The sequence below is a fragment of the Lissotriton helveticus genome, chromosome 1_2, assembly GCF_964261635.1.
Source record: "Lissotriton helveticus chromosome 1_2, aLisHel1.1, whole genome shotgun sequence".
Lineage (NCBI taxonomy): Eukaryota > Metazoa > Chordata > Amphibia > Caudata > Salamandridae > Lissotriton > Lissotriton helveticus.
In genome coordinates, this window is record NC_136058.1 from 184,444,825 (window position 1) to 184,463,711 (window position 18,887).

Genomic DNA, 18,887 nt, shown 5'->3' on the forward strand with positions numbered 1-18,887 from the left:
ACCCCGTCAGCTTTACTCCTGGGCGCTACCCCCCGATCGTGGCTGTTGGGGGGTCAGGTGGGTCTGTTCTGCAGGTCGTGCCCAAGTCCACTCAAAGGCTCCCCGTGGACAGCCGCGGCCGCCCTGCGGGCCGCGCGGCGCAGGATGGGATCTGCAGGTTGTGGCCTGTGCGTCCGTCTCGTGTCTCGTGTCTCCTCGGCCTCCCTTCCAGACCGGGGGGAATCCGCTGTCTCCTGAAGCCACCGGGAGGGTCGCCGCAGGTCGTGGCGGTTCTCCGGCTTCCTAGCCTAGGTCGCTGCGCCACCGGGTGCGCCTCCGCACGTCCGGGCAGGGGTGTCTCGCTCCCGGGTCCCAGCAGTTCTGTGGTCGGACAACTCCCGCCAGGCGCCCGCTCCGCACCCACAGCAGTCCTCCTGCGGGTGTCCAGCCACGCAATGGACAGGGCGCCCAGCAGCTATCGTACCTGCTCCTCGGCGGTGGTCTCTGGGAGGGCCGGTCCCGCCCGGGTGAAGTGCGCAGCGTGGGGCCTGTGTGGTAGGCCCGAGCCGCGGTCTCTCGTGAGCACTCAGCCGTCTCCGGCGCTGCCGGCTCCGCAGGCGGGTCCCAGGAAAGGCCGGTGCTGGACTCGTCGGGTCTCCGTTTCCAAAGTCGGCCGCAGTGCCGAGTATCACCCGGTGAAGTGCCGCTTAGAGTTCCAGGCGGCTGCGAGCAATTTTAGCGGATAATTGGCCCAGGGAAGGGGAGCTCAGCACGGAGCTCTACCCGAACACGTCCTCCACCATTGCGTGCGTAGCCACGCCCACAAACTCTCTATTTCCATTCGGATAATTCAGGAGGAGCCACCTTTTCGCAAAGCACTAAAAACATTTTGTTCTGCTAAACTCACCTGCGTAAAACTCAGCATATGTGCAGAAGCGCTGGGACACCCGTTGGGGTAGCTGCGCACTATATAAAATACACTAAATAAATAATAAATAGCAGTTGTGATGTGTACAGGGCTGTCTGTAGACAGACTTCCCAGCAACGCAAATATTTTTTCTCTGAGAAGGGTGGAAACCCTGGCACTGTCTGTTCCATCAATGAACTAGAATGTTGTACGCGCCAAGCACTCTCTGTAGGTACCCCATCCCCTGTCCCTGTCACGTGATGTCTTCCTCGTGTGTTCACAGCCAGAGTTGGAGTTTGCCAGCCGAATTCGGCGTTTGGAGGAGGAAGCCAAACCAGGCGCGTGTCCCGAGACGAGGAAAAGGGGGCGGTGCCGGCGGGGCTAGACGCGGTCGTTCGAGCCCCAGTCCCATCCCCTTGTCGTCTCTGGCTGTCAGTCGTTCCTGTCTGTCTCCCGGACCCACCCACTCTCCGCCGGAGCCCTCCTCTCACTGCAGCAGCTGCAGCGCAGGTGCACGGAGGCAGCACGCGGCTGAAGCGGGGACCAAACTCACTCGCGCCCGCAGCTGACCCCGGGGTCACCCCTGGCGCGTGCCGGACAGAAGCAGCAATCACCTGGAGCGGGGCCCAGACTGCAGCTGACCCCGGGGAGGCCCCGGCGCCCCGGGCTCGTGCAGCACAGCAGTGCGCGAGCGCCGGCTGCACCGCCCCTCATGGACTTCATATCATTCTGGAGAGTGAACTCCAGGACCCGCGACACCAGGTCAGACACCGGCTTCTTTCGAATTCTAGGGGCATTTCGTGCATTTATTATATTTCCAGGGTGGAATGTTAAATACTCAGAAATAAAAACAACTTGTGCCCAGAAAAAAACTGCAAACTAAATGCAAATGCCGACGAAGAGCGTTGCACATTTAAACCAGTGGTATGTGGGCCATCTCAGCCAGTGAAATATCGGGTAAAGCCTGTTTCATAAAAAAAACTGCGTAATTCGTCAAAATGGACTGTGTCTCAAATGATTTTAGATTTATAAAAAATAATGTCCAGTGCAAAGCTCGTCGTGCTGTTTGTTTCGATGACTTTACACGAGGAAGCCTATTTATTACCATCCTTACGCCGTGCAAGTCTTGTGATGTTTCTGTTATGTTTAGGGTAGTTGGTTTTCGTGTCTGTATATAACTCTGTATTGTAACACTATATGTGTTTTATTTATTTATTCCCTGAATTGTTTTTTATACAACATTATCCACACAAAACAAAAAGAGGGGAAAAAAAGACAAATTTATAAAAGCTTGTTTGATATATAAATCATGTTTGGTCTCAGTTAATCACGGTCTTATGTCACTCTGCATGTTAATTTAATTGTATTACCTAGGTTTTTTGGCACTTTGGTTCATCATTTTTTCACTACAGTTCTTTTCAAAATAATTAGGGTAGTTGGTTGTACATGATGTGAAAGTGAAATCTTGTTCTTTTTTTAAACTGTTTTGTTTTATGTATTTATACCAGCACAAGAAAGCAAACCACGTGCTGTGTGTTTCATTAAATTCACATGTCGACTGGAGAGGAGATGTTTTTCTCCTCGACAAAGCGTCACTAGAGAAAAAAAGGGAAACATAGCCAGAAACGAACTAATCTGATTGAGACGACCCACTGGCAGCTGTGTGTTGTATTAAATAGGCGCACTGCCTACTCGTTTTATGTTTGAAAGGCACTAGTGTTTAATACAGCCCGAAGGCGGCCGTGGAGTTAAAATCCGCATTGAATATTGTGCAAAATCCATGAAGTGTTGTTTGAGCCTCAGTGCAAGTAGTGAAAACGCCTTCTCACTGTTGGTCAGGCAGAAAAATGCAACATTAATCAAGGGTTAATAGGCCTCCGGGCCCCGGTGCCACTGCAGCTGCTGCACCACTGATAGCTGTGCCCCTGTTCGAAGTGTGGAAATGTTGTAGGTATTAGAACGCAATGCTCTTCCACATGGACGATTTTATTTAGCATTAACTTCCTTTGAAATGCTCCAGACAAAAAGCGATGTATATTCAAATAGAAGGCTGCTGATTTTGTTTGGGAATTCATATAACTAGTTGTGGGGATGCTCTGTACAACTGTACTTTTCATACATCGCCTAACCAAATAGGCATCGGTAACTTCACTAAAATGTCCGTCATTCAAACATCTATGCCTATAAATCAGAAGTGCAAAAGAAAACATTGATGGACGGAATGCTGACAATGCACCCCCAGCCACGAGGATCTGGGTTAAATCCATCATTCTTTTGCTCACCACACCACCCCAGTTTGGACCCAGCCATATGCAAATCAGTCTTGACCCTGTTCCTTGTGGAAACAGTCCCGCCCGAACTGCCAAGCCAGGTTCTCCCTGGACCGGAAACAAGCAGCCTGGGACCGGTTTCAGGGCATCACCATTCATCAGCCAGGCTAGCTTGAATCCAGTGGTGCAGTGAGCTCTGGACCCACGTCTGGGCATACCCTTCTCACTAAGGGTGACATATGGCTGGGTCTAAACTGGGGTGGCATGGTGAGCACAGTTGGGTCCTGACTGTTCCCGTGAGGCACAGGGTCAAGACTGATTTGCATATGGCTGGGTCTAAACTGGGGTGGCATGGTGAGCAAAAGAACAATGGATTTAACCCAGATTTCTTGACCGGGGCTGAATGTATGATTCATTCAGCATTCCATCCATCATTTGTTTGCGTAGCACTTTTTGCCCTATGTTGGATGGATATGCCCAGACGTGGGTCCCTTGCTCACTGTGCCACTGGATTCAAGCTAGCCTGGCTGAAGAAGGGTGACATACCCTGAAACCGGTCCCAGGAGTATGTGTGTCCTTATCCTGCAGTCTTTTTCAATGCAGGGAATCACAACGCAGTTGTAAATTGCAAGTTGGCGAATACAAGGCTGTTTAGTCTTTATCCTATATTTTGTCTCTTTCTATCACCCCTAACCCCTCCTGTCTCTTTCTCTCACTCTTGTGGATTCTTTTTTTCTTTTAATTCCTGATTTCTCCTATATCAATATTTTCCTATCCATCTCTTCCTCCTTTTTTCTTTTTCCTCCTTTTTTTAAGGCTGGTATTAGCCACGAGCATTTGATTTTACTAAAATTATATATAATATACTTTTAGGAACTTTTAAAGCCAGGCCTCTTTATTTATTGGTCTTTTATTGTGACATTCACATTTTTCTTCTGCGCACTACAGCATACAACATGGAGCAATGGTATGCCCCTTGCTCATTAGCTAACTTCACTAATGGCACTTTACCACTTTCACAAGGTGCACATCCACTGGCAAAGCAGTTCACTTAAGTGCCAGGAATTACTATGGCAATGTATGCTTTTTGAGACCAAAAATATTTTCACTATTAGCCAATAGTTTTTTTTGTTCAGTTGACGAGTGCCCTGTGGCAAACACCATGGCAAAACAAATAAGCACTGACAAAGCCAAAAGGCTGGTGGTCAATGCTAGACCTGCTGGCTTTGCCAGTGCTTGTTGTCTCTCGCTCTGGGTCAAAGTCTGATGATGAAGTAAAGCCCCAGCATCTAAAAGTGACTGCTGGTACCCCCTATTAAAATCACCCGCACAAATGTAGCACTTCTGACACATTTACTGCGAAACATAAAAAATAGTGCTTTTGGAAGAATGTGTAGATCACCAGATCTCCTCTGTCTTCCATAGCTGCAAGCTTGTTTTATCTCAGGTGAGTCACTTTTGGACAGCTGTAGTTTACTAGCAAGTGGAGTTTTATATCCTGCAAGCTATGTTTGTAGATCAAGGTTTAGCATGGGAAAGTCACGCTTGCAAGTCTCCGAATCCAAAGTGCTGATGGGTGAAAATCCAGAACTGGCTGAAGCAGTGACATGGGACTGCTTAGCAACTGTGACTTTGCATCGTGGCAAATTTGGTGTATTAAACACAGGTAATTGCTGGTGACCAGACTTTCCAACTTTTCTCCTTTTTCATTGCCTCTCCTCTCTGAGAACATTTATAACGCTTTGTTTCCAGAGTTATCTCCCACCCTCTGTCCACTGCACAGTCTTAATTGTCCAGTGAGGCGGGGTCTCATGGCTGCTGTTGTGCCCTCCTATAAATAGTCGAGTCCATGGGATCTCTCGAGGCTGTCTTTAATAAGAAGCTGTGTGTATACAATTTCCCCCAGGAGGCAGGAAATCTTAAATGCATCTACGGACGAGCAGCTGAAATCCAATAAGTGAAGAATGGGAGGCAGCATAACCTCTTCCCTGCTCGATCTTGGCCCTCCTTCCTTTGTTCATTGTAAAGTGCCTTTTCTTTTGTTCTCACCTTCTTAGAAAGTTTGTGGGAACCTGGGTACGCTATAAAAACAAAAGAAAATAACTTTAAGCCTATCCTATATTGAAAAGAAAACTAAGATATTTTGTTCACGGAATAAATAGCTATATAATTATTATGATGATTGTCATATAAATGCAAACCAGTAGGTGCTACTCAGAACGGCTCAGTGATAGGGTCTTGTGACAAGTAAAGAAACGCGTGCTGGTGTTTGAAACCGGGAACAGAGAATGTGAACAGAATAATAGTTACTTTTGAGAAACAGAGACTCAAAATTAAAGTACAGGGTTGAGAACTACAGCATGCATTCGTTTCAATAAGCATATGTATGTGTAAACGTTTTGACGCCCATCAAAGTGAATTCCCATGGGGTCTTTATCAGGACATGTGAGGGTAGCGACCAGCTATGCACCAGCTCTTTGGGTAGGTGAACCTTCTATAGGCACTTCAGTGGCACTACCACTGTATTTACTGGACTCTGAACCTCCATGGCCAGGATGGCACGTTGTAGCTTCAGGGTTTTCTTGGCTTATTAGCCCTCTAGCTATGACTGGGTCAGGCTGTGGGTAGATGCTAGACTTCCTGCTCTGGACAGTGTCCTGCCCAGGTGTCGGCTAACATTTGTTTGACAGAGGAGGTCCCTTTGAAGAGCGCCAGAAGTGTCATATGAAACGCCCCAGTAGACTTGCCAAGTAGAATGTGAGCTAGAAGAAGGATACAACATTTCAATGTAAAAAATGATCCTCCCTATCCTACTTTGCATATTCTAGCAGGTCTAGAGGGCTCATCTCTTCCCATTTATGTCGGCCTATTGTTTTGTTTCTGGAAGCAAGTTCACGCCCCATTGACGTCTACTTAAATGCTAGTTAATGGCTGGCCGAAGTGGGAAAACAACATGCAAATTTACCTTAAAGGGGCATCAGGCAGTTCTCTTTCTGTAATATTTAGAATACATTCAACCTCACCATTGAATTGTAATTTTAAAAACTTTTAAAAATAATTGTTTAATTATTGTTCTAGCTTGTCCCATTCCCGAGATTGAGGATTAGTATTTTTAATATTGTATCCCAGTGGTTTCCTATAAAATAGCCAAACCTACTACAGTGAAAATAGGTTTGAAGGCATTGTCACTGTAAGAACATGTTTACCATTAAGCTTTACATGTCCTACTTTTACCACGCCTTTATGGGCTGTAAGGCCTACTTAGAAGTGACTTATAAATATTTTAAGAACAGGTTTAGGGCTTTCAAAAGGGGTACTTTTGACAGGTCGAATTTGCAAATAAACATTTTAGAGTCAGACCAGCAGTCAAGTTTACATTGTCACTGTATTGGATGGAACAGTCAGTGCTGCAGTCCACTTGTGACATTTAACTTACAGGCCATGGGTACACCTTGGTACGTATACTAGAACCTTATTGGTAAGTTTAAATATTGCAACCAGAAGAATGCACATTTCATCATGGTGAAAGGGGAAACACAAGCAATTTGCTGCTGGGTAGCAGGGTAACGTGCTCAAAGTTCTTCTACAGCCAGCAAAATAGTCAAGGCACCTACACAAAAGGTAGTCATTTCCAGAACTGTTCAGTCCTGCTGTCTTGTTACTAACTATTAGGTCGCCCTAATTAGCTTTAGCAGCTCTTACAAGAATCCTATCATGTTGGCTTATATGAATTCTGACACATTATTAGGGATTTCCCTGTCTTCCAGTGCAAAGCAAACTGGGAACCACATGGAATCATATAAAATTGCCAGGGAAGCAATGTACAGGCCATCGCCTGGGCATGCACAGCATTATAAACTGTATTTGAATGCTCCTTCAGGTATTAGGGCGAGTAAGACAGGCTTCTAAAACCAAGGTGCCTGTATCTTACATTTCTTAAGGAGTGCTTGCGACCACAGCTCATTCAGACTTACTTGAAACTTTTGCGGAACCTATATCAAAAGCATCACAGAGGCCCCTAAGCAGCTACCCATCTCCCCATGCTTTCAGATTCCCAAACATGGAATTCTTGGGGAAACTGAATAGAAATTAACAGTAACTTTACAGGGAGTTGACTCTTGATGTATTCAAATATTATAAGTATAGAAGAGCCTATAATTGTGGCCTAGGTTCTAGCAGCCATTGGGCAAGTAAAACTTTCTGATGTGCCAGGCCCTAATGGTTTCATTGTGCTTTTCAAGTAGTGCTCTGCGCCCAAACTCCTGCTATATTTACCACACTTTTTAATCACTTAAATACAGATAAAGAGCCTCATTTGGGTTGGCTGAGGGTAGCATTACACTCTGCTTGCCAAACTAGGAAGAACCCAAAGCTATGCCCATGTTATCACCCAATTTCGCTGCTTAACTTGGATATTAAGATTTTTTTCTAAAGTTTTAGTCAATCGATTTGACAAATTGATGCCAAATGTGATCCATTCGGACCAAGGAGACTTCATACTTCACGGAAGAGCAAGAAACAATGCCAAGGTCTTAGGTCTAGTAGACATTCCTAGGAATGAGAGAAGGGAAGCTGCCTTCCTGTCCCTTGATGCTGAAAAAACATTTGATAGGGTGGACTGGGGAATGCTGTCAGATGTGCTGAAGTGACATGGTTTGGGCACCAGATTCCTCAGTTGGATTGTGGCCCTGTATTATATCACACAAGCAAAGGCCAACAGCCAGTCTTCAGCTCACTTACTCTTTATCCCTCCTCCTCCTCTTTGATCACTTCTTGGAGCCCCTTCCGTAGAAAAGTAGAGTCTATCCTTGGGTCAGGGGCATTTCCTCCTGCCAAAATACATTTAAGCGGACTGCCTTCACAGACAACAAATTCACTTCCCTCATTGAACCCTTGCAGTCACTCCCAGCACTCATCCCTGTACTTAAGAAATACTGGGCAGCGGCTTCTAAATCATTATGATTTAACCTGCGGGCCTGGTGCTAGCTAGCTGGAAAAATGCCACACCTTTCTGCACGAGGGTTAGTGGTTGGGAGTACCTCAATTGCTGCGCTACTACCAAGCCTTCCAATTAAGATACATGACTGAGTCGTTGAAAGGGGAAAACAATAAGCTGTGGTGCTTTATGAACCAGAACCATGGGCCCGATTTAGATCTTGGCAGAGGGGAATGCTCTGTCACAAATAGGACGGATATCCCATCTGCCGTATTCCGATCCCATTATATCCTATGGAGATTGTAATATGGTGGATGGGATATTTGTCACGTTTGTGACAGAGTATTCCATCTGCCGCGATCTAAATAAGGCCCTTGGATGCCAGGACAATGATTAAAGTGCGCTGGCTCCCTGTGAGCTCATGTCACCGATTGCTCTTTGTCTCTTCAGTCACTAGGGCTCTGTAGCACTTAGACGCTGTAGCACTTAGACGCTGTAGCACTTAGACGCTGTAGCACTTAGACGCTGTAGCACTTAGACGCTGTATCACTTAGACTCTGTATCACTTAGACTCTGTATCACTTAGACTCTGTATCACTTAGACTCTGTATCACTTAGACTCTGTATCACTTAGACTCTGTATCACTTAGACTCTGTATCACTTAGACTCTGTATCACTTAGACTCTGTATCACTTAGAATGAGCCTTACCACAATCCCATTACCTCCCAATTCAGCATTGAGTAGCTCAGAGCGGCGTCAAGGAAAGGGACACTAGTGAGTCCAAGCCTTTTTAGAAATTCCTTAAGCACCTTTGTCTAATAAGCACAAAGTGTTTACAATTTACACACTTCTCAACTCCCCAATAAACATGTTGAAGCTCCCTTTTCAGATACAGTGGGGAAAAAATCTCTGAATGTACCTTGATAAAGGCCAGTGACAAAACAATCCTTCGAACCAATAATTTTAATCAACATGCCAGGGGTAAAGAGAGATTTTACAAATCTTTGTTCACTGGCATCTTACAGCTGCACGGCTTCACGATATCAGGCCATTTCCTTTATTTTTTTATTTTTTATTAAACAACTCCAATATCAGGTAATTTCCAATGCTTGCCAGAGAGGATTGGGTGATGAGAGCCCTCTGCTTCATCTTCTGTCATCCCACCGACGGATGGGTGATATTTGAGATAAGATCTTTATAGCTATTTCGCCAATCCATGGCCACAATGTAGACCAACTTCCTGAGTTTGATTTGCTGGACTGACCCGTGGAGGGATTATATAGCTCAATGATACTCCGGCAGGTAAACTAATAGTGAGTTCAGGTGGGTATGCCCACCTTAACCTTGTTACTTATGTTCACTCAATTAACCATAAAAATGATTGAAAACATATATAATCAATAGAGCTGCATCTTATCAATCAGTATAAAATTGGATAGATATGACGAAGACAATTTTACAAGGTGGTTGGCGGTTCTCCACAAAGATTTCCTGTATAGAAGTAGATTAGAATTTTACAGAGAGATGCAATATATTGATGCAGATAGTTAATTTTGCTCAACACTGGACTACTGAGTTTGACCGGCTACCCAAGTACCTAGAACCCTGTTTGCTGAGAGTAGGAAGGAGCTTGTTTTGCCTTGCAGTAAGAGATGGAGACCAGGAGGAGAGAGGACCAGCATGTCCCTGGGGACTGAGGGAAATCTAGAGAGAGCTACCTAGTGGAGATTGAGCTGGAAGTGCTCCTAAGGTTTCCAGGTTCTTCTTCACTGATGGGAACCTTTGCAAATTGCTGTGCTCCTGGCCTGGTCAGGCTGCATCTGCCATGAACATCATTTAGCCTAGTTGTGGATTGAAACTGCCTTGTGGGTTGAAACTGCCTATGGCCCGGTCTTTGCCAAGATCTTCCTTTGTCCCGATCGTGGCTGCAGCTACCATAAGCTGAGCAGAGCTCTGTCTGCCATGATCTTCGCATCAGCTCAGTCAGGACCACACCTACTGACATCGGCCCGGGCAGGCCCCACAACATCTCCACTATCCACGGACACCACTGTGAATGGCACTGCACCTATGCCAGAACCACTGCATCACAGGACTGAGCCAGGTGGCCAACACAAGGCCTACATGGCAGCCTTGGACTATCCTCATTCACGGTAGCCCCTGGCCAATAGAGTGCAGAAGAACCACCAGTAAAGCTCAAAAGGAGCAAGGAACAGACAAGCACCTACTTACTGATCCACAAGAGCGAGAACAATTTTGAACTGAGTGCACATTTGCATGTGGGAAACTAAGGCCTGCACCTGCGTCTGATTCATGCTTTTACTCCTCTGCTAAAAGGGTGGGACCAGCAAGGGAAGAGTCATCCAGGAAGAATGTTCAAGTGGGACCAGTTGTAGTAGCACCTAAAGGAAGAGATACACCCAAAAGCACTGCTTTGTATGGTAAATTAGAGTGTGCCAGCAAGTGGGAAACTATTTAAAGAATCTGGCTGCACGGTTTGGTGCAATTCTTAGTGAGTTCTAATCTAATGGTGCCAAACTTTTAGAATAGCATGCAGCAAATAGCATCTGTAGTCATCTTCAAGTCTCCAACTATCGGGCCCACAATATGAAACTGTCCAACTTCAGTCATGGATGATTTAAGGAAAGATATTGACAAGGGAGTGGTGTGAGCACTTGTGCTCTTGGACTAGTCCATCGCCTTCAACCTGGTAGATCGTGATATTTTGATGGAACGTCTTTTGGCAGCAGACCCTTTTGGTCTCCATTTAAACTGATTGTAAAAATGTTTAGAGTGCTGCGCACAAGCTATCCAACACTCACCTTTTCAGCAGAAAGCTTGCCTATAAAATACTGATTCCCACAAGGCTCCTCTTTTTCCCCTCTTTTATTTAATGTGTAGGTCAGACCTTTAGTACAGGAACTAGCAGTGAGAGTTTGCAAACGACACACCTACGCATAGGACTCGTAGATCCTACTGTGTTTGGATGATCAAACTTCCTCACAAGATTCTCAAAACACAATGTGTTTCATTTGGGGTGGATCGGAAATAAACATTTGAAGTTAAACAAAACAAAAAAGATATTGTAATGATAAACAATGGATTTGAACTCTGGATCCACCAACACCCTCCCATGGCAATGAGTTTCCTCCCCACTCCCAAAGATTCAACAAGCCTGAGTGTGATAATGAACAGCAACCTCTCAATGAAACCTCAGATGGACTCTGTGATTTCAAAATGTAGCTTTCTGCTTCGAGTGATTTAGAAGTAAGAAGATAGTGTTGTGTCTCTCTCTAGAAACTTTTAAAATGGTAATCTTAGCACTTATTGGATCAAGATTAGATTACGTAGAATCTTTGTATTTGGGATTTATCATAAGTATATAAACAGATTACAAGCAGTGCAAAGCGTGGCAGCATGCTTAATTTTCAAACAGATCACATGACAACTTTGTTGAAAACGCTTCACTGTTTGCCAGTCAAGCAGATAATTCAGTTCAAGGCATGCTTTCTAACCCTCAGGACACTACATGAAATGGCACCTTCATTTGTGGGTAAGCGTATCACTCGATATAAACCCGCTCATGCCTTACCCTAATCTCAGCTAATTACCTCCTAATAGCTATATATGGTAAAGAAAGAACAGGAGGGCGTAGCTTCTCTGTGCAAACACCATCGTTGTGGAATGTTCTTGCTTAATTCAAGTCCAAGAAAAAGTACTTCAAAACATGGCTTTCCAACAAGCCTATATTTGCAGAATCTGTTCTTTTCTAGCCTGTTATCCACCCTTCCTTATTCACATACAGAATTACATACTGAGCACCAAGGAACCATTGGTGAATGTACACTATATCAAAACCCCTTAAATCAGCAACATAACATAACATTATTGTGTAGTCTTTAGTACTGCTGGGTGATTAAAAGTGCTTTTTTGGTTTAAAATATCAGCACTGGGCTGTACAATGCAGTTATTCTGTCTGTTGGTTGATTGTTGAGAGCTTAGTTCCAACACCTCACAGTACCTCCCTGAGAAACCTATGACTGCTCGCCCTGCTACCCTCAGAGTGAAGTGTGGAAAGCTTTGTACTTGGCCCAGTTCACAGAGCCAGCCTAGGACGAGACCCAGAACACCAGTGACAGATCACTTTCACTGGGTGTGGTCCAGTAGCCCTTGTCTGCCCTGTGGCCCTCTGAGAGGGGCAGACAAGACCAAAACTAGTTGGGATTTGAAAACATCTGTGAATAGTTTGGACGCTCTCCTCCAAGGGATGCCTTGAACAGATCTGTCAAATAGTTTATTCTAAAACACTCTGGGCCAGAAGCATAAATCATAACATCAGGCGGTGCATACACCTCTCCAGGGAGCTGCCGGATGCCCCACTGACAGGTTTAAGAAGACTTTTGACAAACTGAGAATTTAAAAAAAGTACTCTATTTACCCCACGGGTAGCATTCGACACCGTCTGTCACCACACCCTGCGCACACGCCTCCACGACGCAGGGATCTGAGGCAAAACCCTGGACTGGATCACCTCCTTCCTCACCAGCAGAACCTAGAGAGTCCTCCTACACCTGTACCGATTCAAAGCCACCACGATCACCTGCGGCGTACCCCAAGGATCATCCCTCAGCCCGACACTCTTCAACATCTACATGATACCGCGTGACAACATCGTCAGAGCACACCACCTCCACATTGTCTCGTACGCCGACGACACCCAGCTGATCCTCTCCCTCACCAAGGACCCAAACACCGCCAAATCCAACCTCCACAAGGGAATGAAGGCCGTCGCAGATTGGATGAAGACCAGTCGCATGAAACTGAACTCAGACAAGACGGAGGTCCTCCGCCTCGGCTCCACCCCCACCATATGGGGCGACTCCTGGTGGCCGACCATGCTGGGAGCTGCCCCGGCACCCACTAACCAAGCTCGCAATCTGGGGTTCATCTTGGACTCAACGCTCTCTATGACCCAGCAAGTCAACACTGTCTCCTCCTCCTGCTTCAACACCCTCCTCAAGATTTACAGATGGATCCCCACGAAACAAGGAGAAAGGTTAGCCAAGCACTCGTCAGCAGCAGGCTGGACTAAGGCAACTCCCTCTACGTAGGAACCGCAGCTACACTGGAAGAGGTGTGGCGCAGCGGTGGAAGAGGTGTGGCGCAGCGGCCAGGCTGCCTGACTCCGGACCACAGGGTTCACGGTTCGATCCCCGGCTCTGGCGGCAGGTTAGCCCAGCACCATGTGACTCTGGGCAATAGCTTGCTTAATCTTCTCGACGGCCCCCAGCGCCGGGACACCTCCGTAAGAAGTAGCTGTGCGCTTTACAAAGGCTGGCATTTACACTCCAGAAGAGACTCCAACACATACAAAACGCCTCTGCACGCCTCATCCTTGGACTCCCTCGCCACAGCCACATCACCACCCACCTTGGAGATCTGCACTGGCTCACGGTCAACAAGAGGATCACTTTCAAACTCCTCACCCACGCTCACAAGGCACTCCACAACGTTGGACCAGCATACCTCAACGATAGACTGTCCTTCTACACCCCGAACCGCCAGCTTCGTTTCGCCGACCTCGCCCATTCCACCGTCCCACACATCCGCCAAACGACCACAGGCAGAAGATTCTTTTCCCACCTTGCCACAAAGACCTGGAACACCCTCCCCGTCCACCAGCGTTAGACCCAGGACCTGCTGACCTTCAGGAGACTCCTCAAGACCTGGCTGTTCGACTAGTAGCTGCCACCCCCAAGTACAGCACAAGCATCATCAGTGCAAGTCTCTCGATTGCAAAGTGAACAGGCGCAGCATTGATAGCTGTTGTACAAGATCCTTGCCTCAGATCGCATGTATGGCATAGTAGCAGCCGTGCAAGTGAACCAGCGCGGCTCCAAAAATCATTTCTAATCAATACTCACCATTTCCCTGAAACCTTAAAACACACAATTCATGCTTGCGTGGGGCCCATAACACTGCGCATTTACCCTGTTCACTTACACTGGGCTTCAAGGCTCTGGTGAACTGCAATGGAGAAACGCTGTATCATTTGGTGGAGCGTCTAAACCTATTTAACTATTATTTACACTTGCAGATTTAAACATTTATCATGGTTTTACTCAATTATTCAGACACACCACCATAATGGCAATGGATCTGCTAGAATGAAAATTAGGCGTAGGAAGAATTCAAAGACCAGCTTTTATTTCTTCATTTATCTAATTTTTATTCAGTAAAACTTAATCAAGTCTAACATTTAAACATTAATAAGTCTTTATTCAGTAAACCTTAAACTTTATTTCAAAATGATCATTTTATTTAGAGCTCAAAGAAAGAATCGCTTTATTTAGAAAACAGTTAAAGATTAGCATAGGACAGATAGTTCCAAAAAACATTCTTCCCTAACATCCCTAACTAACGCCCTCATCTTATCCTTCAATCCTGCAAAGCAAACAAGTAAAGTAAAGTTAAAATTCTTACATCCAGGAATCGGTCAGCAATCGGGCAGCATCTCCGATAGAAATTGAAAAAGCGACCCCAACTAGACTAACCCAGGGGTTTTTATACCCTATTTCTCCAGCTTAATCTATCTAAATTGTATTTAACATCTCTTATTCACTATTTCATTGGACAATTTCGGGGTGGGTGAGCATCATCTCACCCGTACGACATAATTTTCTCGACATTTCTGTGAGGAATAAAGGGTTTTTGTTTAGGACAGTCTTTGGCCTAGGCATTTCCTTGACTGGCAACATCAGGCAATATTCCCATGTTCTCAACGTTCAGTCATCCAGGTTTGGCACCCATCCTAGGTTCCGGGCCACAGCAGCCTTGAACCTCCTCGAGCACAGGCAGTTCACTCTGACTTGCAGGTTGTGGTGCGCCTGCGCAGTTCAGCTCTTGCGCACAGTTTACCCAAGCATCCATCTTTGCTCAGGCCTCAGAGGCCACTTTTGGAACTATCGCAGAAACAAACACAGATTTATATTAATTATTGAATTTTAAGCCCATTCTGTTTACCTCCCACCAAACTAATGTTTCCCAGTTAGTTGTTACCTAGCAAATAAGCCACATAAATGCATTATATTCTTACATTTCGACTTCTCCACCACATAAATGAATACAATAAGCACATTTAAATTGCGTTTTGATTGTTTTTCAAGCTGTGCATTAATTCACAACACATTAACAATACATATTAGCTGGGTTTATGCACGACATGCAAGCAAAGTTAATTTTCCCCGTGTGTAATAAAAACATACTGTGTGCACTTTATTCTATGGTTGGTTAATTTCGTAAAACATGCAATTAATAAACGTTAATGTTATGTGACATTAACTTTACGAGTGGTACACCAAATTTTGTGTTTGCCACCTCGCTCCATCAATTCCCTCATCTGGTGATTCCATCACCAAATAACCCTCAAAGTTTTGGAAAATTTAGCAGAACATGTTTCAACTTCTTTTTTGTTAATGACATCTATAATTTTGTATTAACATTGTTGCGGGTTGCACACCTCTTCTTGCACCTGATATTTATTAATAACACTTTTTAATTTTAGTTTCGTGATTCGGCGTGCTCACTGCTTGACATGCCAAGCCCACTCCACATGTGACGAACATAAACATCCAAAATGTGGGGCTGCGTTTAAGCCCCACTCCAGTGGCAACAGCCTCTTTTTTTTATTTGCATTTGCATCCATTTCTTTAACTCTATTCTCTTTCCTTCGTGTTTTAAACCTGTCCGTTTTTCACAATTCTACTCCTTGATCTTGTGTAAATCATCCTTCTTAATTCGACCTCAAGCAGGGGTTCGCTGTTTTTCAAAATTTCTCATGCTTTGGCGCGCCCGAAGAACCTCTCTCCCCAAAACACGAACAGAAGCATGGTTCTTTGTTTTAGCAGTTAATTTATTATCCAATGCATTTCGGACCCGGACCTATGCATAGGTCCTTCGTCAGGGAAACACTGTCAACAAACAATAGGACAAACATTTACTATCATTTACATCTTGTTTTCTTTCAAACGACATGCTATTTTAAAATATACATTCACTTTAGTGCAATCTGCTTCATAGTAGAAATACTCCTCTTTCAGAGTAATCAGCTTTCAACTCCCCTATTCCTTACCATTAAATTCCTATCTACCCCTTAAAATTAAAGAACTTCTTTCCCCGGCGGGTCAAAACCACCCCTCTGACTACTGTACCACACTTCTTATTCCTCACCCTCTCCTCCCACTAACAACTTCATCCTGATACTATCCACCCCAGTCTAATCCTCCCTCACTGTGTTCCTTCTTCGAAACACTCTGTTCCTCCTTTGTTTCCCTCGTTTTCCTAATACTTCGCTTTACACGTACCTGCCAAACATAGTGTCTGCCTTGCTTTTCGTGATACTGGAAACATTTACCTTCTGTTCTACTCCCCGTTCATTTGAAAGAAACACTTTTTTAATTGCTTCCTGTGACCCGCCCCCTCATTTACCAATCAAATATCCACTTTCTTTTAAGCTCGCCTTCAACTACCATAATCCATCATACTAACGGTGAAATAACCGTAGATGTTCATACCACGGCCCTCACTGAGCTGAACCAATTTGTGCTATATACAGAATGCTTAAACATTATTAAAACATTATTAAGTCACGTCGGTAATCATGTTCTTCATCTATTGAGTTTCAAAGCGTTTTCCTAAAGCAAAGTATAAAGTATATAACTGAGAATGTATTGGACGCTTCAAGCAAGGGAAAAACATCCGGTTCAGCGTGTCAGTTGATTCATAAAAGAGTCGAGAGGAAAACGCTTTGAAACTTAATAGATGAAGAACATGATTAACGACGTGACTTAATAATGTTTTAATAATGTTTAAGCATTCTGTATATAGCACAAATTGGTTCAGCTCAGTGAGGGCCGTGGTATGAACATCTACGGTTATTTCACCGTTAGTATGATGGATTATGGTAGTTTAAGGCGAGCTTAAAAGAAAGTGGATATTTGATTGGTAAATGAGGGGGCGGGTCACAGGAAGCAATTAAGAAAGTGTTTCTTTCAAAGGAACGGGGAGTAGAACAGAAGGTAAATGTTTCCAGTATCACGAAAAGCAAGGCAGACACTATGTTTGGCAGGTACGTGTAAAGCGAAGTATTAGGAAAACGAGGGAAACAAGGGAGGAACCGAGTGTTTAGAAGAAGGAACACAGTGAGGGAGGATTAGACTGGGGTGGATAGTATCAGGATGAAGTTGTTAGTGGGAGGAGAGGGTGAGGAATAAGAAGTGTGGTACAGTAGTCAGAGGGGTGGTTTTGACCCGCCGGGGAAAGAAGTTCTTTAATTTTAAGGGGTAGATAGGAATTTAATGGTGAGGAATAGGGGAGTTGAAAGCTGATTACTCTGAAAGAGGAGGAGTATTTCTACTATGAAGCAGATTGCACTAAAGTGAATGTATATTTTAAAATAGCATGTCGTTTGAAAGAAAACAAGATGTAAATGGTAGTAAATGTTTGTCCTATTGTTTGTTGACAGTGTTTCCCTGACGAAGGACCTATGCATAGGTCCGAAATGCATTGGATAATAAATTAACTGCTAAAACAAAGAACCATGCTTCTGTTCGTGTTTTGGGGAGAGAGGTTCTTCGGGCCCGCCAAAGCATGGGAAATTTTGAAAAACAGCGAACCCCTGCTTGAGGTCGAATTAAAAAGGATGATTTACACAAGATCAAGGAGTATAATTGAAAAAAACGGACAGGTTTAAAACACGAAGGAAAGAGAATAGAGTTAAAGAAATGGATGCAAATGCAAATAAAAAAAGAGGCTGTTGCCACTGGAGTGGGGCTTAAACGCAGCCCCACATTTTGGATATCTATAATTTTGTCTCTTTTTCTTTCGAATTTTTGAAAACCTTTTCTTTTACTTCCTCCATTTCTATCTCATTCTTTTCTCTCATCCTTGCTAATCGTTCTTCATTCCTTTTCTTTATCATTTTTGAAATCTCTTCTACCTTTACATATACAGCATAATCTTATCATAAGGATTACTACTACTAAGACTGTTATTGGTATTAGTATTTTACCTATAATTGAACAACCTATTTCTTGAAACCAGTGCTTAATTGCCGAAAACCTTTTACCCAATTTATCAAAGACACCTTCAACTTCCAGTGGTTCAATTTCTTTATGCAAATCTGTAATATTTATAATATAATTTTCAATATTCTGACTTTTATCTGGAATGTAAGTGCAACAGTGTTAAACTTTCAAAATTCCGCAGACTCCTCCCTCTTTTGCTAAAATTATATCAAGGGCAAGTCGATTTTGCATAACCATAGCTCTCATAGCAACCATTTCAGTATCTACCATCAGGAATCCCCCTGCTGTATCTGTTAACTTATCAACTGTTGTGGACACTTTTCTAATTCTATTTGCATTAAACGAAATTCCCACTGCTGGTATCAGTGCTCCAAATACATCTATTATTTCTAAGGCACTCTCTCTTCTTTTTCTACTTAAAACTTTACTTATCTCATGCTTTCCATTAGTACCTCTATCTACATGGAAAATTTCAGGAAAGACCAAACCCACATAATATGTCCAATACCAGTGATCAGGCAGTCTATAATAAGCTTTATTTCCACATATAAAATAAACTCCAGGAAAAACAGGATCATTTCCTCCTTTAAATCCCCAACCTCCTATAATTCTATAGGTATCTTCACATTGACTTGCCCCCACAAAATAATTGTCATAGATTGAATTACCTCTCCTAATACAAAATTTCCCCAACTTTGGTGCATCTAT

The 18,887-nt window shown here is 44.2% G+C and overlaps 1 protein-coding gene across 1 annotated transcript in view; it reads left to right on the forward strand.

Moving 5' to 3' along the window:
* Positions 1-1,450: 1,450 nt before the first annotated feature.
* TTC39A (tetratricopeptide repeat domain 39A) overlaps positions 1,451-18,887 on the forward strand; it is a 648,505-nt gene continuing 631,068 nt past the window's right edge. The window contains exon 1 of the mRNA XM_078670870.1: positions 1,451-1,648. Within this exon, the coding sequence (XP_078526996.1) occupies positions 1,599-1,648 (50 nt within the window). The 5' untranslated portion in view covers positions 1,451-1,598. The remainder of the gene's footprint in view (positions 1,649-18,887) is intronic.